Source organism: Panicum virgatum, chromosome 7K, assembly GCF_016808335.1.
Source record: "Panicum virgatum strain AP13 chromosome 7K, P.virgatum_v5, whole genome shotgun sequence".
Classification (NCBI taxonomy): Eukaryota; Viridiplantae; Streptophyta; class Magnoliopsida; order Poales; family Poaceae; genus Panicum; species Panicum virgatum.
Window position 1 is genome coordinate 41688422 of NC_053142.1, and position 26310 is coordinate 41714731.

Here is a 26310-nt window from a genome sequence, read left to right on the forward strand (position 1 = left end):
TGGTTCTCTTCTCTCCACCCTCACGGCCTCTCGACGCCGCCTCCTCGTTTCCCACCGCGCAGGGTTTAGGGTTCAGCGGCGGCGGCACCAGCTCCCTCCACCCTCGGCACGCGCCAGCGTCGGCGAGTTGCCGGCAATGGCGTCGATCGCGTCGCAGCTACAGGCCATCAAGTCGGCGCTTGGAGCTGCGCCCGAGCCGGCGCGGCGGCCCATCACCCGGCCGTCGGTGCTCTTCGACGCGAAGGAGGCCGCCGATATCGACCTCCGCGCCATCCTTCCCATCGCCCTCTCCGGTGCCTACCACTAACCACTCATCCGATCGATTCCAGCTTGCTGTTGCTTTGTTTACTTTGCCTTTCTAGAGCAGCCAAATATTTTTGTGAACAGCAGTTTGGTGGAGTTTTTTTGGCTAACCCGAGCAAGCTAACATCATGTTTGTCGAAGCTCTTATTTGAGATACCCTATTACTCCAGTAATTTCGCTCACTATTTTCGCCTGGAATTTAACTGCTATTTGCTGGTTGATATACACCGAATGGCATCCTTCTGCAGTTGTTCCTGTGCCTTTTTTAAACACTTGATTTCTTAAACTTCTCTAGTATCTCAAATCGAACTAAAGTTCTGTTTTACTAATATCTCGAATCAAACCAAGTTGAAAAAATTATAATATTAGGACTGCAAACACTGACCACTCGTGAATTTGCCACTCCCAGTGAATGACACGGTGGGACCATCTGTGCCTATGAAATGTGGGGCCAATGGCAAAACTGCAAAGGCCAATGTTTACGATCCCATTTTTGCAAATTTCTCAACCAAGTTAGTCTTGCATATGAAGCGCTTCAATCAAAAGCGTCCCCTACGTTATAGTATTTGATTCAAATTGCTTTGTAGGGTTGGAGCACCTTGCCAGTGTGGACGAGAGGTTTGCTAGGTACAGCAACACTCTGTTCAGGGAGACTAGCCTTGAGGTGAACCGTGAACAGCTAACTCCCAAGGAGAATGATAAACTCAACAAGTCCATCTCCACCTACCTTCGCCTTCTAGCTGGTTACTTGCATCTTCCATCTGCCCTCAAGACCCTTGAATACCTTATCCGCAGATACCTGTATGAACTAAGCTCAGCTACTTTTAAGTTGATCTTGTGACTTTAGCTTATCTCTTTTTGCTGGTGGAAACTTTCATTTAGGGTGCATGTATACAATTTGGATGATTTGCTGCTGAGCGCACTGCCGTACCATGATACACATGCATTTGTTCGGATTGTGCAGTTGGTCAACTTAGGGTGAGTGCCATGGTTCTGGATTGACACTTGTTCAACCCCTTTGTCTGCATTGATAACTTGAGGTCTGCTCGATGATGTGCTTTCAGGAATAGTAAGTGGGCATTTCTTGATAGCGTGAAGTCCTCAGGTGCACCACCACCCAGGAGTGTTCTAGTGCAGCAGTGCATTCGGGATAAGGCTGTGCTGGAGACCCTCTGTAACTATGTAAGTCCAAAAGTTATTTCACTTTTTTCATGGTAGGTTTCCGCTACACTTTCGGAGCTTTCTAGTTGATGATTATGTTTACTTCCAGGTTACACCAACAAGGGAATTCAGTCACTCAAGGACAGTCATTTGCTTTTGCACCGCTGTGATTGTGGAGTGCTTGGGTGCCGTCCCAAAGCTTGACACAGATATAGTGCAGAGGGTCCTGGGATTTGTGTTTGACTCTCTTAATCCTGAAATAACGGGAGATCGGGATTATAAGGTCAGCTTGATTTTGCAATTTTTGTAGCATCTAAAATTGATTGACTTTTTGATGTTGTTTTATTTTCTTCTTTCCTTTTATTTTGCAATTCTTGACTGAATTGTGTGTGTACACTTATCATTTAACACCTTATGGACCTTTTTTTTTTTGTATCCACTTAACCTTAAGCATACTTATTGACATCTTGCTTTCTGTGCTATATCATAATACTGTTGTGATGGATCTTTGTGACCAGGCAGGCGCTCTGATGATTGTTGGAGTACTTGCAACACGGGCATCTCTAGCACCAAAACTTGTCCAAAATTTGATTTTCTTTGTTGCAAGGACTGCACGACATGATGCATCTGAGTCAGTTGACTTACCATGGCTTCGTGTCGCAGTGATGGCTATTATAAGTCTTGTTCAGGTATGGGCTTTTAACTATTTGCCATACATATCCTTAACAAAGGCTGCCATACTATGCGAATATTGAACCCAATACAGGTGATGCCAAGGTAGAGGTATTGATACATTCCTTTAATTTTGCAGTCACAATCAGTCCATGACTTCCCTAAGAAGGCATTGATGATTTTGAAAGACATCAGGTTTACCTATGGTTTGTTTGTATCATACATAGTATAAAGTATAATATTTGTTCTTTTCTGCTTCTCCCTTCTGCCATCAAGTGTTGAATTCTTGCTTTAAACTTTTTTCAGGGATTTTTCTGGGGTACTTTCCGTATTATCCAGTGAGTACAATATTGAGAGATTTGTTAGGATTTATGTTGAATCATTGGTTGACTACAGGTGATTTGCTTATCAATGTGATCATTTTGCATAGTTTCCCTGGTGTTTTATGAATATTTGACTCTTACCATGTTAACAGTACTTCTGATGATTCCTGCCATACACACCTCATTGAAACTATTGAGACTCTACCAATGGATAACTCTGTTGAAAGAATTGTGAGCAAGGTTCTTGGCAGCTGTCGCAAGGTATCTCGGGCCACTGAAAACCCGGATATAAAAGGTAGCTGTAACACCTTCTTCAAATCTTTTTTGAAGTAATTGAGCAATTTTATGTTGTTCTTTGTGCATATATTTATTCCAAGTATATCATGGTGTTCGCTACAACCAGTTATATATATATATATTGTATCATCTATGGTACGATTGTTTCCCCTTAACTAATGTTCTATTATTCTTCAGGAATTTGGGCTAAGAAAATCTTGAGCACGATCGAAAGAAAATATCCATTGGAGCTACATGATGCTATTCATAAATTTCTTGAGGTACATGATGATAGACTTTCCACTAATGGAGGTTATCAGTTCTTATCGCTGCAGTTTGACTGTTGTTTCTCCTGTTCTTATCTACCTTCTTTGGAATTCGACATTTTTATTTATCAGAAATCTGAAATTAACTCAACTGGAGGGGATTCTTTATCTGAGGTGTTCGGCTTAGTGTTTGATGAAAGCAAGAAAATTCCAACTGAAATAGCTGACTCAAACATTTGGTTCAGCCTAGACCATCCAAAGGTACATGTTGACTGAGCTTGGTGTGAATTTACTTTTTGTATACATTTTGGCGAACTTATCAGTCTCTATATTCTAGAAGAATTACTGTCCCTGGTCCACATGGTATTTGTTGAATTGAGTACTTTGGTATAATTAGCCCTTCCCAGTATTAGTTGGTCTTGTTATCTTTTCTAGACTTTAATGAAGTAAAATTTTATCCACGATGCAGGCTATGGTACGCCAATCAGCTCTCTCAAAAATTGCTGCATCTGGCATCTTCAACAACAGTGCTCTAAATCCACAGGTAATCTTCTATATTGTTGTCTGGACATGTGTTTGGTTTCGAAAAGTGATGATCAGGTTTGCGTTGTTATGTCTGATTTTCTGCAGAAACTTATCAATATGAAAGATGCAATATTGCGCAGTATGTATGATGATAATCTAAGTGTTGTCCAAGCTGCCTTATCCATAGAAGGACTAGCAGCTGCTGTTGCCTGTCCTGATAGCCTTCTAAAAGCATACAATGACGTGCTCACCAAATGCATCAAAATCATTAACAAGGGTGAGTAATATTTCTAATGTCTACTTCGTTGCTGTTGCTGGAGGTCCAATGGTGTGAAGTTATTTTGTGACTTCTGTGATAGTGGTTGTTTAGGATTATTTTATATGGTTTAGCTTCTTACAGTACCCATCTACTCACAAGACATCATAACTAATGTGTGCACTTTGAATATATAGCCATAAAGTTAGCACCAACTGGCCTGTTCATTGAAGTTGTTAAAAATAGATATATGTTGGAGTATATTGAGCCCATGTATAGAGGCCCATCTAGAGGCCCATGTGTAGGTACTATTTATACCCACCCTTCTAGGGTTGGAGGAATACAACAACTATTATCCTCCTACATGGTATCAGGCTAGATTTTTTTTCCTCCCTACACTGCAGCCGCCGCCGCCGGCCTCCATGGCTGGCCGCTGGCCGCCGGCGCCGCCCCTCCCGGCGCCGCCCCTTCCTTCCCTCTCCCCCTTCCCTCCCCTCTTCCTTTCCTTCTGCTCCGAGCGCCGCCTGGACCGCAGCCGCTCCCTCCCCTGCTCCTGCGCGTCGGGGGCCCCTGCCTGCCCCTGCTGCGGCGGCCGCCGCCGCCGCCGGCGTGCGCACGGGGGGCGCGGCGGGCGGGGGGACCCCGGATCCACCCGCTGCCGCCGCCGCTGGCGTGCGCGCGGGCGCGGCTGGCGCGGGGGGTGCGGCCCGGGCACCCTCCTCTGGCGCCCAGGAAGCGGGAGGCGCGGCCGCCGCCCCTTGGCGCGCGCTGCAGCCGGCCGCGTGGACGCCCCTGCCTCCTCCTGCCGGGTCGAGCGCTAGCTCCCCTGCTCGCGTGGGCGTCGCTCCGCCGCTCCACTCTCCGCCTGGCGCACCTCCTGCGTCGCCACCGCTGCCTAGGGGCCCTGCCCCCTGGGCGCTGTCGCCACCCAGGGGCGGGACCCCTTCTCCTGCGCCGCCGCCGCCCAGGGGCGCTGCCCAGGCCCCTGCGCTGCTGCTCCCCTGGGCGGCGCCCCCTCCCCTGCCCTGCGCCCTCCACTGGGCTGCCCCTCCCGACCCAGATATAGGCCCATGGGCCTCGGGCTGGGGTGTAGGTCCGGGCCAGGGCCTGGGCGGCCCGGATCTGGCTTCCGCCGCCGCGGCCCCCGCCCTGCACGTGCCGCCGCCGGTTCCCGCCCCGCCCCTGCAGGATCTCGCCGCCGCGGGCGCGGGTGCGGGGGGTGCCGCGGGCGCGCGGGGCGACCCGCTGCATTCGCTGCAGCTACAGCCCGGGCTGCAATGGCCCATGGCCGCTGCCGCCGCGCAGGCCGCCGTCGCGCCCGCCGCGCTGGCTCAGGCCATCGCGCCCGCAGACCTGGCCGCCGCCGCCGCCTTTGTGGCCGCCGTCGCGCCCGCCGCGCACGCCGCGCGGGCCGCCGCCTCCCTCGCCGTCGCGCACGCCGATGCGCCCAGGGACTCCGCGCGGGCCACTACCTCCCTCGCCGCCGCGAGGCCTGCGTTTGGGATGCCCCCCGCGGCCGCACCGTTCGCCGCCAACGCTCCCCTATTCGCGCAGTCCTTCAGCGCCATGGGGCGGACGACGCCGGTCAGCACCGAGTGGATCGCCGACTCGGGTGCCTCCTTCCACACCACCCCAGACGTCGGTATCCTCTCTTCTGTCCGACCCCCACACCCCTCTTGTCCTTCCATCATGGTTGGTGACGGGTCTTGCCTTCCTGTCACCGCCGTGGGTTCTGCTCCTAGCTCTTTTCTCCTTCCCAATGTCCTTGTTGCTCCTCAGATGGTTCATAACCTTCTTTCCATTCGTCAGTTCACAGCTGACAATTTCTGTTCCATCGAGTTTGATTCTTCTGGCCTCACTGTAAACGATTCGGCCTCCCGGCGTCCGCTACTCCGGTGTGACAGCACGGGGCCCCTTTACACCCTTCGCCTTCCTTCTTCCGCTGCACCACTCTCGTCTCTTCTTCGCCCTGGCCGTCTTGGTCTGCCGCTTTTGCCGCGACGCCGTCTTCCACCACTTGGCACCGTCGTCTTGGTCACCCTGGGCGCGACGTTCTGGCTCAGCTCGGTCGTAGTACCGATGTTCCTGGTACTAGGGCCCCTGCTCAGCCCCTCTGCCATGCGTGCCAGCTCGGTCGTCATGTTCGACTTCCTTTTTCCTCTTCTTCCTCGCATGCGACACATGCATTCGATCTTGTTCACTGTGACCTGTGGACCTCCCCTGTACTCAGCCTCTCTGGCTACAAGTACTATCTGGTGGTGGTCGATGACTTCTCGCACTACTCTTGGACGTTTCCTTTGCGTGCCAAGTGTGAGACCTTCCCCACCCTCCTCCACTTCTTTGCCTGGGTGTCCACTCAGTTCGGCCTCACTGTTAAGGCCGTCCAGTGCGACAACGGGCGGGAGTACGATAACTCCACCTCCCGGTCTTTCTTCCTGTCTCGGGGTGTTCAGCTGCGTATGTCTTGTCCGTATACCTCTCCTCAGAACGGCAAGGCTGAGCGGATGATTCGCACGACGAACGACGTCATGCGCACCCTTCTAATCCAGGCTTCTCTCCCCCGCGCTTCTGGGCTGAGAGCCTCCACACCGCCACCTACTTGCTCAACCGTCTTCCGTCCACTGCTTCTCCTGCTCCCACTCTACACCACGCTTTTTTCGGTACCCCTCCTCGCTACGACCACCTTCGGGTCTTCGGGTGTGCGTGTTACCCTAACACCTCCGCCACCGCTCCTCACAAGCTGGCGCCCCGCTCGACTCGTTGTGTGTTCCTCGGTTACTCCCCTGACCACAAGGGGTACCGATGCTTTGACCTCACCACTCGCCGCGTCCTGATCTCCCGACACGTTGTCTTCGACGAGTCGGATTTCCCCTACTCCACCTCCTCTACACCTTCTCCTGACCCCGAGCTGGAGTCTCTGTTTCCGTCTGACCCGGTGGTTCAGCCACCGTTACCTGTCTGTCCTTTTCCTGCAGGTTTTCCAGGCGCGCCGCCACCGTTTCCGGTGATCCCTGCTGCGCCAAGTGCGGCCCCGGTGCCCGCGGTCGTGCCACGCGCGGTCCCCAGACCTCCGGTCGTGCCGCGCGCGGACCCGGTGTCACCTGCTGCGCCACGCGCGACCCTGGTGCCTTCCCCTGCACCTGCGCGGTACGCTCAGCCGGTGCAGGTGTACCGGCGCCGCTCGGCGCCGACCCCGACACCGCAGCAGTACGCTGAGCCGGTGCAGGTGTACCGGCGTCGTTCGGCGTCGACACCGGCGCCGCCTCCTGCTCCAGAGGCACCTGCGACGCCGACACCGCCGCCGCCGCCGCCACCTCCGGCTCCCTCTCGAGCCGAGCCGGAGGTGTACCACCCGCCGGTCATCCATCGGGATCCTCGGCATATACATCCCATGGTGACTCGGCGGATGGCGTCCCAGGCCGCGACTCTCTCCGCCACCGAGGGAGAGCCGCGGGTCTCTCCGGTACCCTCCTCTGTCCGCGACGCCTTGGCGGATCCTCACTGGCGTCGCGCGATGGAAGAGGAGTACGCGGCTCTTCTCGCCAACCAGACGTGGGACCTCGTGCCGCGTCCGTCTGGTTGCAATGTGGTGACTGGCAAGTGGATCTGGACACACAAGCGTCGGGCTGACGGCACACTGGAGCGCTACAAGGCTCGCTGGGTCCTCCGGGGGTTCACTCAGCGACCTGGTGTGGACTATGATGAGACCTTCAGCCCGGTCGTGAAGCCTGCTACGGTGCGCACGGTCCTCTCGCTTGCGCTCTCGCGCACTTGGCCTGTGCACCAGCTGGACGTGAAGAATGCGTTTCTTTACGGCACCTTGTCCGAGACTGTCTACTACTCTCAGCCAGCGGGATTTGTGGACTCGAGTCGTCCGGATATGGTCTGCCGGCTCAACAAGTCTCTCTATGGTCTGAAGCAGGCTCCTCGGGCTTGGTACTCTCGGTTCGCCACGTTCTTGATGACACTGGGATTCACCAAGGCCAAGTCTGACACGTCTCTCTTCATCTACCGCCGTGGGGATGAGACTGCCTATCTGCTGCTATATGTCGATGACATTGTGCTCACAGCTTCCAGTCAGCAGTTGCTTCAGAGTGTCATCTCCTCTCTGCAGCAGGAGTTCGCTATGAAAGATCTCGGTCAGCTCCACCACTTATTGGGCGTCACTGTTGAGCCTCGCCCGTCTGGTCTTCTCTTTCACCAGCGGCAGTACGCCCTCGATATTCTGGAGCGGGTTGGGATGACTGAGTGCAAGCCCTGCTCCACTCCAGTCGACACTCAGGCGAAGCTGTCTGCTGATCTGGGTGATCCGGTGGCTGATCCTACTGCCTACAGGAGTCTGGCCGGCGCTTTGCAGTACCTCACCTTCACCAGGCCGGACCTCACCTACGCTGTTCAGCAGGTCTGTCTCCATATGCATGATCCCCGGGAGTCACACCTTGCTGCGCTGAAGCGTCTCCTCCGGTACGTCCGTGGCACTGTGGACCTCGGCCTGGTACTGCACCGCTCGTCCTCTGCTGAGCTGGTGGTCTACACTGACGCTGACTGGGCTGGCTGCCCGGACACTCGTCGCTCCACCTCCGGCTACGCCGTCTTCCTGGGCGGCAACCTGGTCTCCTGGTCGTCCAAGCGGCAGCCGGTTGTCTCCCGCTCCAGTGCCGAGGCGGAGTACCGGGCTGTCGCCAACGGCGTGGCGGAGGCGTCCTGGCTACGACAGCTCTTGGTGGAGCTTCACAGCCCGCTCGCCAAGAGCACGCTCGTCTACTGCGACAACGTCAGCGCTGTGTACCTCTCCACCAACCCCGTCCAACATCAGCGGACGAAGCACGTGGAGATCGACCTACACTTCGTGCGCGACAGAGTCGCCATCGGCGATGTTCGGGTACTCCATGTCCCGACTACCTCCCAGTTTGCTGACATCTTCACCAAGGGGCTGCCCTCCTCGACCTTCTCGGAGTTTCGATCCAGCCTCAACGTAGCCGGTGGCTAGTTGTGGCTGCGGGGGGGTATTTGCCCTTTGTACTCTATTTGTACTCTCTTCTTGTCCAGTCTTGAACACCGCTGCGTCGGTAGTTCAGACTGCGGGGGGGTGTTAGCTTTCTTGTTGTCCAGTCTTGAACACCGCTGCGCCGGTAGTTCAGACTGCGGGGGGGTGTTGGAGTATATTGAGCCCATATATAGAGGCCCATCTAGAGGCCCATGTGTAGGTACTATTTATACCCACCCTTCTAGGGTTGGAGGAATACAACAACTATTATCCTCCTACAATATAGAGATTGGCAGAAAATGCAACAAGTAACATCTCGGTGGTCTGGACCGCCTCTTCCTGCTCAATATATTTTATTGAATCTAAGGATCATTGATTCGTCTTCCTATAGTTATCCTTCTTACGATCCTGATACTCTGATATACCACATGGCAAATGTTTATCACAACTCAAGGAATTTTTTTATGTTACTGCAGGTGGTTCAAAAGCATCAAAGGCTTCTGATGTTGCTGTTTCTTGCTTGGAAAAGATGGTTATTGAATATCAATCCCATCATGTGGAACATACCAAGGACATAGCTGCAGTAGTTTTTCGTCTGCTTATTATTCACCCAAAGGTTAGCTCTAACTTATTACAATATCTCCCATTTTTATTTTTCTGCATTTATTCTCACCCTCAACGTTTTAATGAAACAGACCCTTAGAGTGAACTTAAAGGCCCTGGAGCTAGCTAAGAAAATACAATGGGAATTCTACACAAGTAGTTCTCTTGTATGTGATGAGGTCACTGTTCAGAAAATGAAGGTGAGGTTTCCTACTTGCCAGACAGCTAATCTTGTCTGTACATTGATCTTTAGTGTAACTCTGTGTAAGCATATCGGATGAAGGTGATTCATTACCTTTCCACAATTGGCACGTTGTTGCACATATTTGGTTCGATATGCCCACATACATATCTTGAACCCCATACACATGTACGGTTAGATATGCAACAACAACAACAACAACAACATAGCCTTTTTTCCCAAGCAAGTTGGGGTAGGCTAACACGGTTAGATATGCGAGGATGTAATATTTACGGTTGAAATGTCTCTTGATATTTCAATCTAGATGATCTGAATCTGTTCTATTTATTTCTAAGTCATAAGTAATTCTTGTGTTCATTATGTTGCAGGAGAACATGAGTGCAGATTCCATTGCTTCCATTAACAAGGAGAATATCAAAGCTTTTGCTGAGACTTTCCTAGCTAACCCAAATAAGTATGTAGAGTGGTTGGCTAACTCTGGAAATGGAACTAGATTTTCTAGAACTTTATTTCTACTTGTAGTTTTGGAAACACTTGTTGCTCCCTCAGAAGGTACGATTGTCTTTGCTGTTATGCTTTCATATACTATTGTGACCGCATTTGTGGTAGTTGCAATAACAAATCTGTGCTATACTACTTATCTTTTGTTACTGATAATTGTTTGTTGACTTCTATTACTGAAACATCCAGAAAAATGTTTATTTATACTCTTTAAAGTTCTTAAATTGTGTTTTATTTCTCCCGGTAACTTAATAGCATCTGGCATCTGATGTTTCTGACATGCGCGCATACATCTACCGTAAAACGTTGTGTCTTGAATTGCCCTAAGTCATATAATGCCTTCCAGTTCTCTCCTGCCTGGAAATGCTGGTTGCTCTGGTAAGAAAACCACATAGGATGACTGTCTTTTCTTGATCCTTTTCAGATTTGGACAAGCAAGTGGTTCTCTGTAAAGCTTGTTTGCCAGCCCTGAAGGATGAATGGCATCACATACAGCATGAAGACAATGGTGTTTGTGATGAGGTGTTTACAATTTACCATTCAGTGTTGAATGATTTTTCTATATTCTTTGGACTTGAACTCTCGTGTTTTGCTTTGCAGATAAGCATTGATAAGCTTGAGAAGTGCAGTTTAGAATTGGTGAAGCATATTTTTAGTAGTGATACAGAGGCATTGAATGCTAGAATTCTTTCATGTATATTTTGGGGATTTCTAAAGGTGCAGTCCTCCTATATTAAGAAGAATTTTAGGGTATGTAACTGTTAAGCAATGACTACATCACCTATTCTTCTCACTTCACTTTTAAGAACATCATGATCTATGCTGTATTTCTGTTGTGTGCAGATTGGCAGCGGTGAAAATGCAATGCTTGATGATTTGTTTCTCTTCTTTGTTACATCACCTGGCAAAAATGTCTTTCAGAAGCACTTAGAGTATCTCATCATTAATTGCACTGGAGCACCTTTTCAATTTATTTCAAAGTACTTTCTGGATGAAGGTTTGCTACTTTTGCTCTCTTAAGCAAAGATTATTCTGTTACTCTACAAGACTTAAGCCTGTGTCTACCGAAGAACAACTGCCATATTTCTTAGTGTAGTGCTTTTATTTAACCTTGGCATTATGCTTTGGCTTTGTTTTTTACAGGACTATTTTTTTTATTTTGTGTCACAATCAGCCTACTTCTATATGTCCTTAATGGTTGTTCTTGTGATTCCCCTCTTTGGAAAGCTAGCTAGGCCCGGATTCCACCTCCCCAACTGCAAGTGGTGCATGATGGGTTGTTCAAAAAAAATGCAAAAAAAAAAATCACAATTGTTTGGATTTATCACAAACCATTAAATATGCAACGAAGAGTAGCAGACTAGCAATCATGATGTTATGGATTGGTTGGATCCTTAACGAATTTAGATTCAGCTATCCTACCTACAGCCAGCTGTGAGATAAATACCATATATTTATAGCTTGATACTTCTATGTCTTAGCTTATCTAGCACTTCCAAATATAGTCATATGGTACGTGGTAGTAACTAGCTTGTTTAGTAATCAATCAATTAGTATTCTTCAAAAGGGGTTTGCCCTCCAATCCGGTGTCTATCAGAACCTCAAGTTGCACGGGAGTAGCCTGCAACCAGAGCGCGACCTGCCCTTACCTTGCCTCTGTTGTTTCCTCCTTTGCTGTATCAAATTTCAGGTATTAGGTATTAGTTAAGGATGCAGAATTGAACTTCTGCAATGTTCAACCATGTTACGTGTCCTATGGCCTTGCTGTTTCTTTATGTACTTGTTGCAATGAAGGGATGGACGCCTGGGGTGACTCTTGTATGGAATGTCCGTGCTATTGTTATGGATTATTTATTATTGTAATAAATAAAAAGCACATTACTCAACATGTTCAGCTGTTGACTACAAGTTTAGAGCCCCACACCTGTAGCTGTGCTGTAGCCTGTGGTGCTCATCCAATCTCCAAGGGAGCCCACATTGGACACTTGCTATGGTTAGCTGTTGACTACGAGTTCAGCTGTTGACTACGAGTTTAGAGCCCCACACCTGTAGCTGTGCTGTAGCCTGTGGTGCTCATCCAATCTCCAAGGGAGCCCACATTGGACACTTGCTATGGTTCTCGGCCTCCACAGTGCTCCATGGCTGAGTTTATTGTGACTAGCATTATACCTCTGTTGCCATCCCAAGTCTTTAACTGTTGTAACCAAGTTCATTAATGACCATGATAGAGTTAGCGAAGACATCGTCTGATTTCTCTTCTACTAGTATTTTTTTTCAGCTCATTATCCTGTAAAACAGCTTGTCCATACTCCATCTTTATCTTCTTGCCAAGTATTGATGAAAATCCTTTATTTGATGTAGATTCATCAGATAGAGTTCAAGTGGAGAGTCTTCATATGCTCGCTTCTATATGTTCTAAGTGCGCTTCCTCTGAAAGCAGTAGCTTGGATGAAAGCGTATGGATGCAGCTTTTACTCGGCTTTCCTTCTGTTATTCTCCCACTTGCTCATGAGAACAGGGTATGAATATGGTTCCGTTCATACTTCTTATGGCTGGCAATCTGCAAACTACTAAATTCTGCTGGCTAGAGTTCGTCTATTTAATGTACTGTACATGTTTATTTTTGTTACCTTGTAGGATATAAGGTCATCTGCTATTAAGTGTGTTGAGGGGTTCTCTTTGGTGTGGCAGCGCTTGAGCACTTCTGTACCAAGAAATGGTCTGTCAGCACTCTTTTCATATTTATTTTTCAACCTGACCAGTTTGATGTGCTGTTTTAAATAGTGGGCTATAGCGGCGCTATAGCGGTTTACAATTATGACAGCTACTGCCACAATAGTGTTGTACTAAATAGCGAGCTGTAGCAGGAGCTGAGCAGAGCTCTCCACTAAATTCTATAGTCCGCTATTTAAAGCATTGATTTGATGTCGTTGTTTTTTATCTTATCTAACATATCAACAGGTAACACCATCAAATTGCCGCAATGCATGTCATCTCCAACTTTTGGTATTTTCCTCGAGTCGTTGGTTAACCAAAAGACAATGATCTCCTCGGATGCAAAATTTCTTCCTGCATATATTTCATCAATGCTAAGCCCACGCCAGGACATGATAATTCCAGAGAACCTTCATGAAAGGTTGCCATTGTTTCTTTCTTCTACAAATAAATTTTCTTGTATACTTAATTTTAATGGGATGTAAATCTAACTTCTGTTTCTATTATCAGATTTGACCGGACAACAAAAGATGCTCTCCTGGATTTCATCTTGCACTCTGCTTTAAAGCTCACTCCTTATGGAAAGGTCGGTTGACCTGCAATCTTGAGTCAACTCACTAAAGCCAGCTTAGCCCATTGACACCAGCACAACATCACACACCCCACCCTAATCACTACCATAGAAAATAAAGGCAAATGCATATGCATGAACTTTGATGATTGTATTTTATGCGTGTTGATATTTTGAAATGTGTTGCAGTTCATGGTTCTGTCAATCCTGAGAGGAGTAGGAGGCGTCTTATTTAAGGCTGAGGGTGTGAAGTCTTTGTTCTTTGATCTTCTGGACCGTCGGGATCAATATCGGAATCGGCATGATTCTAGGCAGAGCTTATCTACCTATGAAATTCAAATCCTTTGTTTGCTTTTGGAGGTACACACGATCATGTTTTTTCCTATATGCTCATTCATGCTCTTCTATATAGTTCAATAGATTAGCATTATATTAAATTTGCTGCCCATTTGGTTAATTCGCTGCCTCATTGGTGTTCTGTAGGTTTTGTTCTCACTGCCAGATCGTGCAAATATTGGTTTTAACATGTCTGAACCTCTGGTGAGAGCGTTAAAGGTGAGCAAAACCTTCTATTATGTTCATATTTGAAAATTATCTTCTGGATTCAACTGACTTTATAAAACTTCAGGTTGATGCTCTGTCTCCAGATGATCCTGTTGCTGTAATGCCATGTCTTACTGTCCTGCAGACTCTTCAACCAGTGTTCTTCGATAATTTGGAGACCGATACTAAGGTTTAATTTTATGTCATACAACCCCCATGTTGCATTGAATTTTCATTTTAAAAAAACTGTTTGGATGGTGCTATTTCGTGCATAATGTCCTTGCCTTTTTACCTTACGGAAAATTTTTCTTGTATGCTGCTGAATTATTTTGCATAGTGATTTGCTATTGTATAGCTAACATTAAGCTAAGCATACTGCAAAGCACACCAACAAAGGCCTCGTGTACTATATAATATAGGTGTCGCTAAAGATGATATTGTTGGCAAGTGATGTCTGATGTTCTACCATGAGCCTATGAAATATGAATGCACTAGCTAATAGATAATCTCTCTCTTTTTTTTCCTGAGCACGCAGTTACTAGTTTATGCACTCTTTCTGTATAACTTGCCGGGTCTTGCATCTTTGTCACATGTTTGATTCCAATTTTTCAACATATTCTGTTCTTAAGTTAGTTTACTTCTTTGGCATCTGTCTGTACCTGTTTATATTATCATTTCAGCCAGCTATGTTTTTTTCCCCTTCAAAATTAGTAGATTGGGTAAACATAACCGCCATGAATATTATGCTAATTTAGGTAATTTACTTTTGCAGGAAAAAGTTTTTGGGTGCCTTATTTCTTTGTTTCGAACTGAGAACATCGAAATTCGAAATGCCACACGGGATGCTCTACTGCGAATTAATGTTTGTATCTATATATATCCCTTTCTTCCTTTCTTAATACAAGCCAAGTTACATTTTCCATTGAGTGAAATCCATCAATTCTGTTGGGCAGTCTGCATTGTGTCTTGATATTGATCTCCTTCTGTGTTGAAATCACTATAATAGTCTATTTGGTTTACATTCTTCCTATTATTATTCTTTGCTTTTCTTTCATTGATTTTTGGCATTCATGCAAAGTTGTCTGCTGCAAGTTGTTCAAGTGGCTTTAGCAACAGTATCATTAATGTAGTAGGCAATGTCATTATCCGTATCCTTGATGTTTTCTGTATCAGTTTTTGTCAATGTTTATGTTATTCTGCTTGTGGTAGGTTGATGCTTCTACTGTGGTGAAATTTATTGAATTAATTGTTGCACTTGGTGATGCAAGAGGACTATCAAAAAGAACAAAGAGAAAGGATGATCTGAGTCGTGATGCAGTTAGCAGTTTTGAGGAGTTATTTGGAGAAAGTCCTATAGCTTCTATTCTGGTTTCTCTTCTAGATGTTTTGTTTATTAAGAAAGATGTGAACCAAAGGTCTGGTATTACAGAACTACTGTTGTTTGTTAGTACGCTATGTTCTGTGTGTCTGACTTTCACCCTCGTGCAGGACGTGTTTATTACAACTGCTTTTCCAGATTCTATCAAAGCTCCTTTCTGATCAATGGATTTCAGGGATTGTTTTTCAGTATACCAACCAACATGATACCTCATCCGAAACCCCCGATTTATCTAACTCCATGAAAGAAGCTCAGCACTTGATACTGCTGGTCCTCAAAGATATTACAGATACGCTGCATTCGCATTCGCGTCATCAGGTACTTAGCTATGCTGATTTTCAACTGCATATTCCAATAATGTTTTAAAGGCCGCTTTCTTTGTTTGTATTCATGGATTACATATCTGTGTGCAGGATGCAATGTTCAGAAGCTCGGATGTTGATCTCCTTATTAATTACATACGGTCTGTCAAGGATGTAGCAACTCGGAATCATGGGTTTTACTTGATAGCTTCTTTGGGAAAGGCTTGCCCACAACTGTTGTCAGATAGTATTGTTGATTTATTTCTGGTCATTGGAGATGCTATAAAACAGGTGAGTGTAAATATCCTTGGGGACATATCTTTGTGCAGTCTGTTGTTGATTAACCTTCACTATGGAGTTCCTCTGGTGTTATTTTGTGCAGTTTGTTGTTGATTAACCTTCACTATGGTTCCTCTGGAGTTATTTCTTGTATTACTTTTATAAGGGACTTCGTTCTAAAATGTCGCGAACCAATTAATGCTCATAATCATTGCCTGGGTTTATTTTGTTACTTTTTTTAAAAGGATCCAGTATTTTAAGTGTCTTTATCAAGCCATTGTTTTTTGTATTTCTTCATGAAATTAATGCTACTTGTTATTTTAGTCATATGTTTTCTTAATTTTGCAGGATGACAGCCATTCTCAACGTGTTTTGGAGGATTTACTATCTGTCGTGGTTCCATGTTGGTTATCCAGGAACACAAGTATAGAAAAGCTTCTTCAGGTTCTATAGTTTTCCTTGAAGTTCCATTCTGCTTTACATTTTATTGACCATAAAGCCATTGAATTAATAGACTGTATTGATGTTGTTGCAGATATTCATTAAAGCTTTAGCAGATATTCCTGAACATAGGCGGTTGACGCTAATGGTTTACCTCCTGAGGTATTTTCTATCCTAAATTCCTTAACATCCTTGTATTTCCTATATGTTAAGCGGTCTAATTTCGTTATACTGTTTCAGGACCTTAGGAAATGAAAGCCATTTGAGTACTGTGATCATGCATCTGCTGCAATCATTGGTTAAGAGGATTTCATTATCTCTTTCTGAACATCAGGGAAGCCGTTGGAGTGCTTTGTCACAGGAGTGGGAATATGGATTGGCAGTCAATGTTACTAATCAATATTCCTATAAATTATGGTTTCCTTGTTTCAGTAGGCTACTAAAAGAAATCAGGGTGCACGGGAAGCAAGGACATCTAATGCTACATTTGGCAATGAGGCTCGTTCTGTCTAAGTTGCAAGATACAGAGTTGATTTTTGAACTTGAATCTGATGAGGCTGCTAATTTTATCCAGGTTGCTCATTTGTCAAGACTGCTGCTCTTTTAATGCATTTATCTATGTTATGTTCTATTTCACTCTAGGAGCTTAGTTTGTAAAAGTTTATTTTCTATTCATTTCACTGTTATAGGGTTCTCTTGGATCACTTATGGAGGAAGTTGTCCTGTGTACTGTGTATACTAAAGATAAAAAAAGAGATTTTTCTTCTGATATTATAAAAGAACTCAGAGAGTCTGCAAATACAGTACTCAAAACAATTACAGGATGGATGACTGCTTCAACATATTTCAGAGGAATCACTCAGTTGTTGGATCATTCGGACAACCTTGTGAAAAGAAAGGTAATTTTTTGTCAGATAAACTTTTTTTATTGGTTGCACAATACCTTCTAACTAATTGAGTTCCTTGAAACCAAAACCTTTTATGCCCTGTGATTATTGATTTGAACTTCTCTACAGACACTTGGGATATTGTCTGAAACTGCCAGAGGAAACAGCTTGATTCAGAACAAGCAAAGAAAAGCACGAAAACAGAAGCGTAGCTCTGTTGTAACTGTTATAAAAGTGGACAAGAGCTCTGGTCCATATTTCAGCAATTTGTGCTTAAAGATTCTTGAATTAATTGACAGAGTGGTTGATTCAGACACTTCAGTGAAAATTGCTGCTATTTCTTTGCTTGAAACACTATCGAAAGAATATCCCTCTGATTATCCAGTTTATAGCAAGTGCCTCTCAACAATCATCAATCACATTGGCTCTGCAGATGCAGCTGCATCTTCTGGATTGATTCATACTGTTGGCTCTCTGATAAATGTGCTTGGATCAAAAGCATTACCAGAGCTCCCATTAATTGTGAAAAATATAATGCTAATAGCACATCAAGTTTCATGTTGTCCTAGTGGAAGTTACGCCCATGGTTCTACTAGAACAGACACAAGACTTTCTAACCAAGATACAGCTATACTGCTATCTTCACTGGCCACAATTGAAGTGATTGTGGAAAGGCTGGGCGAATTTGTTAATCCATATTTGAAGGAAATACTCGATCTGGTGGTATTGCATCCTGAATGTTGTGCTCACATGGATGCCAAATTAGATGCAAAAGCTGCAGATGTTCGGAAGCTACTGACAGAGAAAGTTCCAGTATGTTTTCATTTAAATTATTCAGTTTATTTCTGGATCCTATGAGGATTGAGGAACCATGATTGCTCGGATTTTTCCTTAGATCTAATCATATTTTTTGCATTGCAGGTGCGGCTTATTCTTCCTCCTCTACTGGATCTATACTCCATTGCTACTAATTGTGGGGAAGCAAGCCTTTCGATGGCATTTCAAATGCTTGCTAGTCTTGTTAGTACAATGGACCGGCTCGCTGTAGGAACTTACCATGTGAAAGTATATGAACACTGTTTAGCAGCACTTGATATCCGTCGCCAACATCCTGACTCCTTGAAGAATATAAATATGGTTGAGCAAAGTATTATTCATGCCATAATTACTCTCACATTGAAGCTTACAGAGGGCACTTTTAGGCCACTTTTTCTTCGTACTCTGGAATGGGCTGACTCAGAAGTTGATCAGTCATCATCGAAGAAAAGTTTAGACCGTGCAATTGTTTTTTACAAATTGATCAACAAACTTGCTGAGCAGCACAGGTATCCATTTATGTATCTGAAAGTTATGCTCAGAGCATACTCAGAGAAAAGATAGCCGCTTCAATTATTCTACCTTTTTTTTTCCTGCCAATACCCATCCTATCACTATTTTAGGACAGCTCATTCTTCTTAGCAACCCGCAACTAAAGCGTGTTATTCTCAACTGTCCTGGCTTGTGTTTTCTTTACCAATTAATTATTTAATTTGTCCATGCAGATCCTTGTTTACACCTTATTTCAAGTACCTACTTGAGGGATCTGTACAATATCTGTTAGAAGATGATCCTTTAGTTGGTTCCAAGCAAAAGAAGAAGAAGGCTAAACTTGATGTTCAAGTCGAACAGAAGGATAATTTATTTGGACTAAAACTGTGGAATTTAAGAGCTCTGATTTTGAAGTCCTTACACAAGTGTTTCCTTTATGATAACGAACAGAAGATCCTAGATGCCTCTAATTTCCAGGTTAGTTGGCTCATACTTAATAGTGCATGTGCTTCCTTACCACAGCCGGCATGTTTTTGCAAGACACTGGTTAAAAGTGCAGGGCAACTGGCCTTTCATGTTCTGTTGTAATTTGAATTTCCTACAACTTGGATTAGAATAGGCAATGTCACTGTTCCTGTATGGTATTCAGATTACCTGGCCAATATGAGAATATTGTTCAATGAATCATATGTTCTGGCTTTGTTTTTGGCATGCAACTTCTCTGAATGCTGTTAAATTTAATATATTTGGTGTTTGCAGGTTCTCCTGAAGCCAATAGTTTCCCAATTTGTTGTGGAACCACCAGAATCTATTGAATCACTTGTGGATGCTCCATTGGTTGAAGAAGTTGATGAATCTCTTGTTTTGTGCTTGGGGCAAATGGCAGTCACGGCACGCTCGGATGTTCTTTGGAAGCCTCTTAACCATGAGGTGCGAACCTAACAACACCCAGTATTTCGTAAACTAGAGATGCACATAACATGTTGTAAAAAAAGTTCATCCAAAACCCTGAGGCCTGTCATTGTACGCCGTTCCTGTGCCTTAACAGATTTGTCATAAAACTGCAGGTGCTGATGCAGACCAGGAGTGATAAAGTTCGCCCCAAATTGTTGGGCCTGAAGGTTGTCAGGTACATGGTCCAGCACCTGAAGGAAGAATACGTCGTTCTCCTCCCAGAAACCATCCCATTCCTTGGCGAATTACTTGAGGATGTGGAGCTTCCTGTGAAGACACTGTCGCAGGAGATCTTAAAAGAGATGGAAACCCTCAGTGGCGAAAGCCTCCGGCAGTACTTGTGAGGCTGGTTGGCAGAGGCTGCTCAGTGTCAAATCTGGTCCCATGCGTTGAACTGTAGAACATCAGGCATGCTCATTTGAACAAATGCATTCAATCTTTAGGCAAGATGCCCTTAAAAAAATGTGTAGAATACAGTTTTGACTCTGTTTGGCCTTGAATGATGTTTTTTTGACCTTTCGGGATGACGTTGCCCTATGTGAAATCACGCGTATAGCAATTGATGAGCATCTCTACTTAAATCTGTTGTAATTTGTAAATTTGTATTGTAACTAGGCTGTCAAAGAATGGTGGGCTGTTCGTTTGGTGACTTTTGGATGATCTGCATCACACCCTCCGCACTAGGGCACCATGTAAGCACGTGCCAGGAACAACAGCACATGGAGTAATTAAAGCTTCTGAAACCCTTACTTTTTTATTATTTCATTGGTGTAAATCAGTGCCCCGTGATATTCTGTCATTCTGAGGGTTGGTTTTTCTTCTCTCGGCATGATTGCCGGCATTGTTTGTATGATTACTTATGACAGATTGGATTGGTTTCTGAATTCTGACCGCCACGAAAACGCGAGGCGTGGCCACATGGTTGTAGTAGGATCTTTTCGGCCCTGACAAAGGGTGTCAGGTCCCTTTCACACTGAATTTGGAGCCCCGATTTGTCCACAAGCTATGGGGTGAAAAAATTGAGATCTGGAAGTGAAAACCTACCTTAAGTATCTTACCGTCGTCCAGATGATCCGTTCTCAGCTACCGTCCTTTGGACTTGCTGTTAGGGCGCGTTTAGTTCCCAAAAATTTTCACCTCGAAATTTGTGACTCTCTTTGGACACATGCAAGAAGCACTAAATATAATTAAATAATAAAATTAATTACACAATTTGGATGTACACGACGAGACAATCTTTTGAGTCTAATTAGTGTATAATTAGCCATAAGTGCTACAGTAACCCACATGTGCTAATGATACGGTCAAAGGCCTCAAAAGATTCGTCTCGCGGTTTCTAAGTGAGTTTTGAAATTAGTTTTTTAATTAGTGTCCGAAAAACCTTTCCGACATTTGATTAAACCGTTGACGTGACACCCAAAAAAAATTTTATTTGGGAACGGCCTTTATGTTAGTGAGAAGGCTGTGCATTTTTGTGCATCTTCCCAACTAAAACATCGAATGCTTACAGGTAACTTTGAAAGATAGGGTTTAATTTAACGTTGCATGTAGCCGCGCTAGTGATGTAGACATGCCTGGGACCGCAAAACTATGAAGTTTCGAGGCCAACAGTAAAGAGACGTTGACAGGATGTCACTAGGCGGTGCCTCCAAAAGAGCCGACGTACTTCATTGCTCACTCGAGTTTCTTGTGGAAAGACGAAGTTTTTTTTTTAACAGAAGATGAAGGTTTGTTGATGACAATGAACCAAAGGACCAACAGAACCTAGGCGTAGAGGCCTGGGCATCTTTTGACCAATCGTCCTCTTGCCTCTTCCGTTGGGTATAGTACGAGAGCATGAATCATTGCTGTCACTAACTTGCAATAGCAGTAGAGTACATAGCCTGTTTCTTGGTCATGCCTTTGGACAAAATTCCACCACCAGTTCAGCAACTATATATATCAGCATATACTGTATGATGCATGGAAACTGAAATCACATCCTGTCACTTTCAGTTTCATGCAAGGCATGCAATTAACAAAATCTCAGGGAAGACAAATGCAGTTAAGGAAATCTTATAGAAATTTCCACGTGGAAAGCACCCACATTATGTGCTCTGATGAGTTCCTATGTAGTGGCGTGGAAAGTATACTCTGCTATACATGCTGGTTGCTCCTAGCTTAGGTTACCATCATTCTCCAAATGCCCCAATACAAACTCTGTTGTATGCAAGAAGTAACAGACAATACAAGAGACAGCCAAGCTATTCTGCTGCTATAACACCGCACTTTCTAAATAGCATTGGAGCCACACTCGCACACCCACCTATTTTCTCGCTATGTCTTCAAGCCTTTTGAGTATTTTCTTTGTATCCGGTCTCAACGACGGTGAAGGGTTACAGCAAGCTGTTGCCAATTCGAAGTAGGCATTTAGATTCTCCTCCTTCCCAGAATTCTTGCTTTGTTTGATAAGCTCGGAACTGAAAGCTTCAGATATCTTCCTCTCGAGAACAAGATCCTTGAAAGAGGCTGGCAAATGGATGTCGCGGGCATTAGGTGGTTTATCATTTACAATCTCCTTATGAGCAAGCATCTCGAGCATAATCACTCCCAAGCTGTAGATATCGCTCTCCCTTGTGGCATCCCTCATCTTGATCAGCTCTGGAGCCTTGTACCCCTGCATTGCAGATGTCTCAAGCATCTCTTGTGCGGCAGCAGGATTCAGAAGGAGGTAGAGGCCAAAATCTGATATCCTAGGCTGGAAATCGGCGTCAAGCATAATGTTGTTTGTTTTGAGATTGCCGTGAATGATTGGTTTCTGTGAAGCTGTGTGAAGGTGGTCCAGTCCTTTGACAATGCCGATGGACAACTTGCAAATTATCTCCCATCTCTGTGAATCATTGATTCCCTCTGCAGGTCAGAAGAACAGATAAAGATGAGAACTTGCAAATGACAAAAACAGCAAAAAGCAAAAGATATAGATAAATGAGTGAAGAACTGACAGAGACGGGCTAGTTATTGATTGACACTAGTAATGGGTGAAAATTCTTTTGTAACCAAAGACTGTCCCCTTCAAGGCCGTGATGTTACGAAATGCAAATGACCCAAAGTTCATTGCCATTGAACTGAAAGTTGTTTCGTGCATGCAAGTAATAAGAACTATTATGCGAGTCTTTCTCTACTTGACTAATTGAGGGCTCAACGATATACTTATATATTTAACCAGAGAATGCGATCCAACAACTCCCTGAAAATGAGAGGTGACAGATGCAGGAAAACACAAACAGTTCAGAAGTGCCAGCACTCCACCAACATAATGCCCGGAAGTAAGTAATGAAAACACTTAAAAAAAAGAAAAGCATTTCTCTCTGATAATAAAAGAAACATTAATTATGTCTGGAAAAGATACTACTTTCCTCCAAAGCCTTGATTTGATAGAGGACTTGCATCACCCATTTTATTTATAGAAGCGACAATTAAAAAGCTTGAAAGTGCTATACCATTGAAAATTGAAATGAAGTGAAGTTGGCACATGTAAACCCACGATCTTACGCAACAAGAAGAAGATGCTCTGTGAAGTGTTGGAGCTAACAACCAACCAGGAAAATCTTACCAAGTAATTTATGAACTGTCCCTTTGTGTAATTGACAAGAGCACAAAGCGTAGCAGTGAAGACACATGGCTAAAAGTAACAAAAACCCACCCTGCAAGGCTGTAACAGAGTACCCACCCCACAGCAAATCTGCATAGCTCGCGAAGCATCATTGCCTGTGAAGCTTTTACCGCAGGGATCGGATGACAAAAGCAACTTAACCATCTAAATCTGAGGTAAATTTCAAATTCCGCAGCAAATCCAAGCAATGGAACACCAACACTCGAGTAAGCAATCAAGGAATCATTTCGCATGATTAGCCTTACTCGTAGCTGGCTTGGGTCGAAAGCAAGCGAGACGTGGAGGGAAACGGGCGCCGACCTTGCAGGAAGCGGCGGAGCGAGCCGGCGGCGTAGAAGGGGTGCACGAGCAGCTTCTCCCCGCGCGGGCCGACGTAGAGCGCGCGGATCGGCACGAGGTTCGGGTGGCGCGCGGCGCCGAGCACCCGCGCGGCGGCGGCGGCCTCCTCGGCGCCCGCGGCGCAGGCGGGGCGCACGAAGCGGAGCAGCGCGACGGCCTCCCCGGCGCTGAGCCCGGCGCGGTACAGCGTGCTGTGCGCCGACTTGGCGACGACCTCCCCGGGCGCCTCGAGGATCGCGGCCACCGTGAGCGCCTCGCCGCCGGGGAACCGCACAAGCGCCTCCTCCCCGCCGGCGACGTACCCGCCGGAGCCGCCGGGCGCCTGGAGCCGGTCCGCCCTCGCGCCGCCACCGCCGTAGGACGGCAGCACCGAGCGCCCCCCGCGGCGCCGGCGCCGGCGGCGGACGAAGTAGAAGACGGCGAGGGCGAGGACCACGGCGAGGGCCGGGAAGAGGACGGCGTTGACGACTGCCTTGCGCATTGCTGTAGATCGGAGGAAGCAGGGAGCAGCGTGCTTGGTTGCTGCTGGGGGCGCAATGGGGGTGGCCGGTGGGGGGGAATGGGGGCTCGGTGGTAGGGTTTGGAGTTTGGAAGAGACCGCCCGCCGAGAGGGAGAGGGAGAGAGAAGAGGTTTTCTTCGCGTGCTTGTTTGGGGGCTGCTCTGCTCCTGCTTTCCTCTGCCTTGCGCAGCCTCTGCTATTCTTGCCGTTGGGATGGAGGAGAGCCTGCACAGGACAGGCAGGCTAGCTTCAGATTCGTTTCGTTCCGGGAGGAAATTTCTTTCTTTTTTTCTTCTGGCAAGAGAGGAAAGTTGTGTGGTAAAGGTGACAATGTGGTGTGAGTGAGACGGTGAGAATGTGAGGGTGTTCCTTCAAAAAGAGAATGTGAGGGTGTTCCTAAAAAAAAGAATGTGAGGATGGAGGCTTTTTGGATGGGGTCCCCCATTTATTAGGGTCATGATTATTTGTTTCAGCTTATGGTCAATTTTAAAACTTGATTTTAAAAAAAATCAGTAGACTTTCAAAATACATAATCAGCTGGATTCTTGATTCTGATGTTCGGATTTTTTTTAAAAAAAATCGAATCGTAAAACAAGCCTACCCCATCCGTTCCAACATAATTGCAACTACATAGTTATGTTGAGTTTGGACTTAAAACAAGCCACTTGTGTGTTTGAGAGGATTAGTGTTTTTGTTTGAAATTGGTGAGGGTGGTTAAAATATCAGGCAAATTTTATAAAGCTTGGAAGACGCAAGGGATTTATTGTTTGTCTTGCGATTACCACAAAGAGAAAAGAATGTCATGGACACCACACCGCAACCACACCTCTTTTCCCGCATGAAATGTCGCTGGAAAGTTGAAATGTGAAATGTGAAAGTAGACACCAAGTTCATCCCATGCGTTTTTACCTGCTACAATACACGAAAGTAGATCATACTCCTTCCGTTTCAAATTATAAATCATTCCAAGAATTTTAGAGAGTCAAAGTTTTTCAAATCTGACCAAATTTATATGATAAGATAATAATATTTATGATACCAATTAAGTATCATTAGATTTTTTGTTTGCTATATTTTCATAATGCACCTATTTGATGTCATAAATATTTATATTTTTCTCTATAATTTTGGTCAAACTTGACTCTCCAAAATTCTTGAAATGACTTATAATTTAGAACGGAGTAAGTAATTCATAACACGAACTGCTCTGGCTCGTACAGTCATACTGTTTCATCTCAGGTATGGAAAGGAAGATGCTACGTACTAAGGTCGTGTTTAGTTCCCCTTAGAGTTTCAAAAAAAATTCCAGAGCTACAGTAATTTTGAACGTTTGACCACTAATTAGAAATCTTAAGTGTGGATAACTGACAAAACCCATTCCATAACCCCGGGTGTAATTTCGAGACAAATCTTTTAAGCCTAATTAGGCCATGATTGGATAACGTTGTGCTACAGTAAATAACCTTTAATGATGGATTAATTAGGCCCGTTAGATTCATCTCGCGATTTAGAACCCATCCGTGTAAAAAGTTTTATAAATAGATTTCATTTAGTACTTCTAAATGCCAAGATTCCGTTTTAAAAAATTTTGAAAAACAGAACCAAGAGGCTGTTCGGCTGACTAAATCTCGATTTGTCTCGGCTTATCTCGACTTATCTCCTCTCATATAACACTATTTATTTTACCGGCCGAATACTATTCATTAGCCGAACAGCCTCTAAACAGGGCTTGAATCCTGGGAATGCCTGATTCTGACGGGTCCTTCTGGACCATCACGGTGTCAGACGATACGGGCCTCGCGTCCGCCGACTCGCCATCAATAAATCCCGCAGGCCGGCGGCGTGTGATTGGAACTGGCATTGACTTTATACGCCGCTCTTTAAGCTTTTGCTAAATATTAGCGCGAACAAATGCCCTGGAAAACATAAACGATGCTACAACATAAATGATGCTAAATATCAGAATCAAGGAGGTCTTTAAGCTCTTGCTATATACTATTCTGCTGCTGTTCTGGCATCGCTGTGCGTAGACCCAGACACCCAGTACCGGTCCTTTTTCTACACTCGCTTAAATCTTTTTTTTTTGTGTAAAAGAAAAACAATGTATACTCCGCCGTGCCTAACGAGTGGTCTGATACTGATACGTCAACCGTAACCGACGGGCAGCAGACGTATACGTACGTATTTCGCCGATGCGTACGGCATACCGGCAACACTGCTCCATGGATGGCACGCTGCGCGCGGACGCAGTCTACGGCGGCGGCAGCTTTGAACCGAGAAGAGCACCCTTTTTTTTTCCCCTTTCCGCCGCGGCTACCGGCGGGAGGGGAGGGACCGTATGACCCGGATCCGGCGACCCGCGCGCG

The 26310-nt window shown here is 45.5% G+C and overlaps 2 protein-coding genes across 2 annotated transcripts; one reads left to right on the forward strand and one right to left on the reverse strand.

Annotated features, from left to right (window-relative positions):
* Positions 1-4: 4 nt before the first annotated feature.
* On the forward strand, positions 5-20213 carry LOC120642677 (uncharacterized protein At3g06530-like). Its single transcript, XM_039919241.1, has 39 exons — positions 5-293; positions 891-1104; positions 1186-1281; positions 1368-1485; positions 1574-1747; positions 1983-2153; positions 2276-2331; positions 2443-2532; positions 2612-2754; positions 2934-3016; positions 3134-3262; positions 3471-3545; positions 3632-3803; positions 9246-9385; positions 9465-9572; positions 9943-10126; positions 10500-10597; positions 10676-10825; positions 10919-11072; positions 12437-12594; positions 12713-12794; positions 13037-13211; positions 13301-13376; positions 13551-13721; positions 13845-13916; positions 13990-14094; positions 14677-14766; positions 15114-15319; positions 15393-15600; positions 15696-15875; positions 16212-16307; positions 16399-16466; positions 16545-16878; positions 16994-17203; positions 17321-18004; positions 18113-18516; positions 18733-18976; positions 19259-19429; positions 19567-20213. The coding sequence occupies exons 1-39, from the start codon at positions 137-139 to the stop codon at positions 19795-19797; spliced, it is 6477 nt and encodes a 2158-aa protein (XP_039775175.1). The 5' UTR covers positions 5-136; the 3' UTR covers positions 19798-20213.
* A 1270-nt stretch (positions 20214-21483) lies between these two features.
* Positions 21484-24225, reverse strand: LOC120642678 (putative kinase-like protein TMKL1). Its single transcript, XM_039919242.1, has 2 exons — positions 23406-24225; positions 21484-22342 (listed from the first exon to the last, which is right to left on the reverse strand). Exons 1-2 carry the CDS (start codon positions 23923-23925, stop codon positions 21759-21761), a joined length of 1104 nt encoding a protein of 367 aa, XP_039775176.1. The 5' UTR covers positions 23926-24225; the 3' UTR covers positions 21484-21758.
* Between the last annotated feature and the right edge of the window lie 2085 nt (positions 24226-26310).